General features: G+C 36.1%; 1 protein-coding gene and 1 pseudogene across 1 annotated transcript; both read left to right on the forward strand.

Moving 5' to 3' along the window:
- Positions 1-1,287: 1,287 nt before the first annotated feature.
- On the forward strand, positions 1,288-4,690 carry LOC106371996 (protein TIC 40, chloroplastic). The gene is given in 15 exon segments (XM_013812118.3): positions 1,288-1,430; positions 1,433-1,540; positions 1,726-1,846; positions 1,939-1,996; positions 2,126-2,143; positions 2,526-2,862; positions 2,965-3,071; positions 3,191-3,254; positions 3,399-3,483; positions 3,586-3,626; positions 3,708-3,753; positions 3,846-3,940; positions 4,044-4,147; positions 4,223-4,270; positions 4,356-4,690. Coding segments are annotated over 15 exon segments (1,371 nt in total). The 5' UTR covers positions 1,288-1,345; the 3' UTR covers positions 4,410-4,690.
- Positions 4,691-4,888: 198 nt separating this feature from the next.
- Positions 4,889-7,970, forward strand: LOC125594592 (annotated as a pseudogene).
- Positions 7,971-8,505: the final 535 nt, after the last annotated feature.

Genomic DNA, 8,505 nt, shown 5'->3' on the forward strand with positions numbered 1-8,505 from the left:
TGCTTTAACCACACTGAAAAGAAGGGCTGAGGATTTGTTTTGGTACTTTTTGATTTAAGCTGAAGAGATGCTTCTTGAGTTCTGCATTGCTTGATGACACTTTGATCTAAGATGCTTGAAGGGGATTTTTTTTCCTTCGTGTTTTAGATCAAGGAAGAGAGCAGTGTTGAGCTTTTGTTAGACATTCTCTTTGTTTAAATCTTGAAGAACCTTTAACATCTTCTCAAGTTCTTATATGTGGAAAGCCTTTGGCCCATTATCTGAGAAGCAGCTTTCTTATTTGTTGTTTCTACCATTCGTTTTCTTTGGGTGCTCAATTTTGGTTTTAAACGATTCTGGAATCTCAGCACTAGATTTGCCTGATGACTGATTGGATTTTTAGTTTTGTAAGCATTGCATTGATGCTGTAGAAAAGCTTTGGCCCGTGTACTATTGAACCTCAAATGACTAGATGACGAACATAAAAAGTGGATTATATAAATAAAAAATTGACTGTAAAAAATTACGTGAGTAACAAATGGAAGCAATAAGATCCTTTCATTGTGAAAGGTGAAACACATCGAATATTACTCCGTTTACGCCTAATCCATATTTGCATCAGTCTCTGGTCTTAACATATGACCATCCAATTATATTTTTGCAAATGGCCTAACAGTAAAACTTAGATAACCACAACTTCAACTTCTGCATAACCGTTGTTAAGTCGAACAGTGAAGATAATATCATCTATTCAGAGGCCCATGGCAGATGTTGCTACATCAAGCTACAGATGGGCTGCATCTGTTTTAATCGCTACATAAGCTAACAGATAGGCTGTATCTGTTTGAATTGCTAGACTATTTGCCTTGATCCCTCCAAGCTATACGGCTAGGAAAATGACACATAGTTAAAATGTAGGTTTGAGGACGTTAGTTAAAATTGAATTTTGAGTAGATGTAATCTCAAAATATATTCTCAAGTGCATGTGAAAATAAAACGTTTGTTTTTGTTTAGAAAAGCAATCAATTTTACCAAATCCCCCATGTTAATATCTGTTGATTACGGTGTTAAAACGTTACCTTAAAATAGAGACGAGCTATAGTGTAAACAAAAGAGAGGGTAACTTTTGGAACTATCACTAAGTGTTTTTTTTTTTTGCACCCTTGGATTATATCTTTAATATAGCAATCTCGACGGTTAAATACTTGCCACCTGTAAACCCGAAAGAAGTTTCGGTGCACATCGCTACAGAGGATCCAAGAAACTCAAGTCTCGTGCTTGAAGGATACTGTAGCTTAAACCAAAGCGTTTTTCTTCTCCTCGTTCTGCAGTCATCTTCTCCATCAAAAGCAAAGAGACAACAAAGATGGAGAATCTAACCTTGGTTTCTTGCTCAGCTTCTTCTTCATCTCCCAAGCTCTTAATCGGATGCAACTTCACCTCCTCTCTTAAACCCCTGTAGGGTTTTCCCGCCGGAGTCCTAAGATTCTCCTCCGTCGCTCCAAAATCTCCGCCTCCTCCGCGCAATCTCACTCTCCATCTGATAACACTGGAGAAATTGGTTAGCTTTCACTCCCACTCGGATTGAGAATACGAAAGCTTCTCACTTTCTATAATGATTGAAATTCAAATTATAAACCCACCTCTGTGGCCAAAAAAGTTTGTGAATTTGTCTTTTTTTAATTTGCAATTCAAACTTTTTTTCCAGTAAAGGCCATGACTTTGTGTAATTATCTATTTTTGCAGTGGTAGTGAAACACAAGACGAAGGCTTTTGCAAGTATATTTTCTTCGAGAAGTGATAAACAGACAGCCTCTGTTGCTTCCCCTAGTGTTGCTGTGCCACCACCGTCATCTTCGTCAACCATGTAATTTTACCCCAATCATTTTCCTGCTTACTTACATGCTTGTTTTTGGACAGTGAGCTTAGTTTGATTCTACCTTATTTTTGTGTGTGTAGAGGGTCACCACTTTTCTGGATTGGTGTTGGGGTTGGGCTATCAGCTTTGTTCTCATGGGTGCGTTTGATTTTTTCTGTTAATTTTAGTTTCTTTGTTTCTCTCTCTATTCATATTCCTTCTTGCTTTTAGTATCAAAGAATATGTACCTAATTCCTTTCTTTTTTTTTTGTTGTGTTGTGATTACAGGTAACGTCAAACGCAAAGGTACCCAGTTACTTTGTTTAACTCTCTAATATTTTTCACAACTATGCCTCATGTTTTATTTATATTGTATAGTATCTGAAATAGTATTCATTAGATTGGTTATCTTACCAAAGCTGAACTGGTCGCATCACACGTTCTGAAACTATAGATTTAAGCATGGAAGCATTTGCTTCTCTTTTGTTTTGGCTAGTCACTTTATTCATAGATAGAACTTTTTAGATAACCAACATACCGTTATGGATTTAGTGATGCAACACATGTATTTGCACCTGTAATAGTTTTCATAACTATATTTTTTGCAATATATTTCTCAATACTTTCTCTCAGTATTCTCTTATTGGTTGTTGCTCTCTCTGGACATGTTTTTGTTTTTTGGTTATAGAAATATGCGATGCAAACAGCTATGAAGACAATGATGAACCAGATGAATACGCAAAACAGCCAGTTTAATAATCCTGGATTCCCAACAGGGGCAGGAGCAGGATCAGGATCACCTTTTCCGTTTCCATTTCCTCCTCAAACAAGCCCTACTTCCTCTCCGTTTCAATCTCAGTCCCAGTCTTCAGGGGCTACTGTTGATGTGACAGCTACAAAAGTAGATAGGCCTCCTGTGTCTAAGCCACAAACTACACCTACACCTCCTACAAAGAATATAGAAGTGGATAAGCCAAGTGTTGTTTTAGAGGAAAACAAAGCGAAGAAAGAAGAAAAGAACTACGGTAGATTCTTACCTCCTCTTGTGACCTTAAATTTCGAGCTTCTTGCTTTATTGTTTTCTAAGTTTCTAATTTGGAAGTTTCTTTAACTGTATCATGATACAGCCTTTGAAGACGTTTCCCCTGAGGAAACCACTAAGGAGAGTCCATTTAGCAACTATGCAGAAGTCTCTGAAGCTAGTGCCCCCAAAGAAACTCGCTTATTTGACGATGTAAGTTTCTTTTTTTCTTATGTATCTGCACAGCACACCGAGCGATGATTCAAAAAAACTGACCTGATTTGGCTAATTTGGGATGTTATTGTGTTATCCTATTTGATCTTTTGGTTAAGGTTCTGCAAAATGGAGCTGCTCCTGCCAATGGTGCCACTGCTTCAGAGGTTTTTCAATCTTTGGGTGAGTTAAAAGAATATCAGTTTTCATCACTTGCCTAGCTTGTATTTTGCATATCTCATCTTTCATGATCTTTTCTCTCCTCTGGATTATTTCGGTTTCCTTAGTTTTTAAATTGAACCCTTTGCCTATCTGTTGTTTATACAGGCGCTGGGAAAGGAGGGGCTGGTTTGTCAGTAGAAGCTTTAGAGAAAATGATGGAAGATCCAACTGTTCAGAAGATGGTTTACCCGTAAATCATCTTCCCTAATCACATTATATTTCAATCCTTCTCTTAAGTTTATTTTCAAAACTGTTTGCTTAACATTTGGTAACACTGTTTGTATGAATACAGACATTTGCCTGAGGAGATGAGAAACCCAGAAACTTTCAAATGTGAGTGTTTAAAGCATCCTGCTATTACTGTCTTTGTTCTCAGCATTGCTTCTGAAGGCTAAACTGTTGGAAACTTTGTAGGGATGCTTAAGAATCCTCAATACCGTCAACAGCTACAGGACATGTTGTAAGTTCCATTTTACAAGTTTATTCCTCTCCGTTGCTTTTGAGAATCTCTAAAACTAGAATTTGCTTTTTGTTTGTTTGACATGGATTTAGGAATAACATGAGTGGGAGTGGTGAATGGGACAAGAGAATGACGGAGACCTTAAAGAATTTTGACCTGAATAGCCCTGAAGTGAAGCAACAATTCGGTAACCAAATCATCCCACCTATCAATTGCTACAAAAGTGTTATACTATTCTATGGTTGTGGCATAGGTTTAAAACCCTGATGAATTTGAAACGATGTTTTCAGATCAAATAGGACTGACTCCAGAAGAAGTCATCTCTAAGATTATGGAGAACCCTGATGTTGCAATGGCATTCCAGAATCCTAGAGTCCAAGCAGCATTAATGGAAGTACGTTTTCTTTCTTCACTAAATATATACTTTGACATGATTTCTAACTCAATTCGATTGTTGTTGTTGTTGCAGTGCTCAGAGAACCCGATGAACATCATGAAGTACCAAAACGACAAAGAGGTAAAACACTCGATCGTATTTAAGTTGTGCATTGAAAACATCTCAAGGCAATGACATTTGTAAGAATTTGCGGTTACGGTTGCAGGTAATGGATGTGTTCAACAAGATATCGCAGCTCTTCCCAGGAATGACGGGTTGAAAAGGCTCGCTGATCACCTCTTTTGGTTTTATGACTTCTATCTTATTGGATCAGAGGTTCATGTCTTTCTTTAGCTTTGTAGGAGTGAGAGAAGAAGAAAAAAAACATGTTTTGTTTTGTTAACAAAATTGGTTCAGTTTTGCTCAGATCAGAGAAGATCTATTGTTGTATAACCGTATTTTATCCATCTACATCTCTATATATCGAATAACGGGTTTGTACCTTGTACCTTTGTAAACGCAACCGCGAATTTGAATCGTGTAACACCTTTTTTTGGTGGATTTTGGTTTTGAGAAAGCTTAGCAGCCTCGAAAGAAGCTATGAACAAAGGTTATAGATAGAAACAGTTGTCGTGGCTCTCGAGGCAAACAAGAAGCGAGATGATGATGATGATAGTGCACAGGACTATAAATGTGGTCCTAGTTGAACAGATGTAGAAGCTTGATAGTGACGTGAGTTGCTGTTTTGTAATTTTACGAGACCTTTTTTTAGTATCATGTGATTAAGGTAGCGAGAAACTTTAAAAAAAAAAAAGGCTATGAAATTGCTGCTGCTGCTGCTTCTTCTTGTACTTATGGTCTTGAATCCACATGCAAACTCTGGATCCATTGTCAAGTACCTTCCTGGTTTTGAAGGTCCTCTTCCTTTTGAGCTTGAAACCGGGTTTGTTTCTTTTATTTCTTTTTCATGTAATCTTCATATGTTTGAAATAAAAATCATATATTAGATCAATTGTTTGTGGCATCAAAGGTATATCGGTGTGGGTAAAGAAGAGCAACTGCAATTATTTTATTACTTCATTAAATCTGAGAGGAATCCAAAAGAAGATCCTCTTCTTCTCTGGTTAACTGGAGGACCTGGTTGCTCTGCTGTCTCCGCTCTTCTGTTTGAGAATGGTAACGAAAACATTATTTCGTTTTTATTTAACACATCATGCATGAGGACTTGGTTGCTCTTCTAATGAGGCTTAAACCCATGTAAATAACATCCAGGCATGCATTTCTTTTTTATTTTAACACTCTCATATGCTTAACCATATATACATTTTATTTTCTAATGAAGAAACTTTGCGCTAATAGGGCCTGTTAAATTCAGAGTTGAGGGTTACAATGGAGGTACTCCCACTTTGCTTTCTACTACATATTCGTGGACAAAGGTATGGCTTGTCGTTTTTCAATATTCTTGATTATATACAATCTTTATATATAAAAAGTATTGGATCATTGTTTATTTGGTTGATAGATTGGATTACTGTTTCTTAGATTGCAAGCATAATATACTTGGACCAGCCTGTTGGTACTGGCTTCTCCTACGCAAAAACTCAACTTCTTGATACACCAAGTGACTCGGGAGAAGCTAAGCGGATCCACGAGTTTCTTCTCAAGGTGAACAAAAAACAACACTTAAGTGTCTTTTGAAGCATTTATCTTAATCTATATATAGACACATTTAGAGTGTTTACTCTTTTGTAACACAGTGGCTAGCCAAGCATGAAAAGTTTATCTCTAATCCCTTTATGTCACTGGAAATTCTTATGCTGGTAAAGTTATTCCGGCCACTGTTCAAGAAATCTCCAAAGGTCCAAAGTTTATCTCAAATCTTTCAGCTGATGATTCAATTTAATGATTTTTATTTTCCATTTTTACATATTCTTGATGACGATGGTGCAGGAAATGGCATTGGATTCAAACCTCAAATAAATCTCCAGGTTCTACTTGTATTTGAGTCCTTATATATATCAAAATACAAATTGTGAGGGAAATTTGCGATGGAAAAATATACTACAAACCCTTACTAAAAAAACCTATATTATAAATGTTTCAGTCGAGCGTTAACATTCAAGTTACAATACTCTCTTCTCTAAAAAATAGGGTTATGTGATTGGAAACCCGACGACAGATCAGGAGTTTGATTATAACCATCGTGTTCCATTTGCTCATGGAATGGCTCTAATCTCTGACGAACTCTACGAAGTATCCCTTTGAACATGTTTAACTCTAATATTATGTTACACGTTGTTTTTACAATAATGAAGAAAACATAATGGCCAGTTCGAAAACTAATCTTTTTCCTTTTTTTGGCAGTCATTGAAGAGAACTTGTAACGGGAACTATGAAATGTGGATCCTGGTAACATAGAATGCTTGCAATTTGTTGAAGAATACCACGAGGTATAGCATTAATTCTCCTTAATTAACAATATAAATAAAAATAATAAGCCGTAGTATCGCATATAGTATTAGAGAACATAGATTCAGATGAAATTAATCTTTTTTTTTCTAAATTCAGATGAAATTAATAGTATTCAATCGCGTTCCAGTTCAAAAATCGGATACTTACATGTTATATACTCTACTCTAAACCTAACTAAACCATTAATCTTAAATACATGTACAATTGAACCAACTCTATAACCAACTATTCAAATATCAACAGTTAACATATAGAGTATATTAGTATTACTAGAAACATATATAAATTAATATTATGATATTCTCAGTATTTTATTTTGATGAGGCACCGGACTCAATGATGATCACATTTAACTATTCGAACATTTTGTTGTTATTTGCAGTGCATTGCTGGCATATACTTGGGACATGTACTAGCACCAGTATGCGCGGTTGCAGCTCCGGGACTTTATGGCCAAAGCATGTCCCAAAAAGAGACCTGAGAGAAACTCTCCCTACAAATCTTTCTGTTTCGTTCCCAACTGCATTGTAAACAATCCATCTCCTTGTTCTTTGTATGTGCTTTTTCATCGTATAATTTAGATGGATGGTGACAAGTGAATCGCTAATCTTGTAGGTTTACTCAGAGTTGCAAGCTTCCATGTGGGCTAATGACGAGAGCGTGCGGAAAGCACTTCATGTAGCCAAGGTATTGCATCATCATCATATTCATAACATTAACATCTTATTAATGACAATGCTATAATGCTAAACAAACAAATATCAAACACTATAAGATTTATTATCTATATATGTTATGGAATGTAGGGAAGTATAGGAAAGTGGATACGTTGTTCTTCTGAGGATAAGCCTATAATAAAGACATTAAAAGCAGTGTGCCATACCATCTGAATAACAGATATAAAGGCTACACATCCCTCATTTTCAGGTCGGATTTTAAAACTATTGCTTCTCCATATTTTAAAAAAAATAAAAAATTCCAATACAAATCAAGATAGTTTATACAGAATTATGATGAGGTGTTTTCATTTTGGTGACTAGCGGTGATCACGACATGACAATTCCTTTCACTGCGACACAAACGTGGATCAGATCTCTTAATTATTCAATCATTGACAAGTGGAGACCATGGATGATACACAATCAAGTGGCTGGATACACTAAGACGTATGCCAATAAAATGACATTTGCTACCGTCAAAGTATAAGTCTTCACTTTTACATTGAACACAAATCGTTGCAACATATGAACAAGTTATCAATGAAGGTTAATTGATGATATATTTACAGGGAGGTGGACACACGTCTAAAATTAAACCAGAAGAAAGCTTTATCATGTTTCAGAGATGGATAAGTGGTCAACCTTTATAAATTCTTCTTAGCATTATTATGCCATGTTATAAATGTCATTGGGTTATAACATCTTTGCTATTTAGTAATGTCGAGTTAAAATTTCAATGCAGTTCAGATTGGGTTTAATCTCATTATGATATACATATTTAAATTTTCAAAACCAAAGTAAACAGTATAATTCTCAAGTGATTGTGACCTGATTGATGTATGAACAATTGTAGGCCATGCCTCTTGATCAATCCATCTATAGACACAAAAAACAGAAACAAATCAAAACTAATCAGAGGATTTATATGTTAAGAATTACGATGAAGAAGGAGCACAATCTAAACATGCATAATTGAAAGAGGTTGTCGTTTTATTTTCGATTCGTCTGAGCAGCACCAGTCGTCGTTTTCTTCATCTCGGAGAGCCAACACGAGAAGAGGTCGCCGTTTTCTTTAGTCGAGGAAAACCACTGATAGAGAGGTCACTGTCGTTAAGGAGAGCAACCGACAGGAAGAGAAGTCGCTGTTATCGAGGAGAGGAGAAAACCCCGAAAAAAAAAAGAAAA

Source organism: Brassica napus, assembly GCF_020379485.1.
Source record: "Brassica napus cultivar Da-Ae chromosome A10 unlocalized genomic scaffold, Da-Ae chrA10_Random_4, whole genome shotgun sequence".
Lineage (NCBI taxonomy): Eukaryota > Viridiplantae > Streptophyta > Magnoliopsida > Brassicales > Brassicaceae > Brassica > Brassica napus.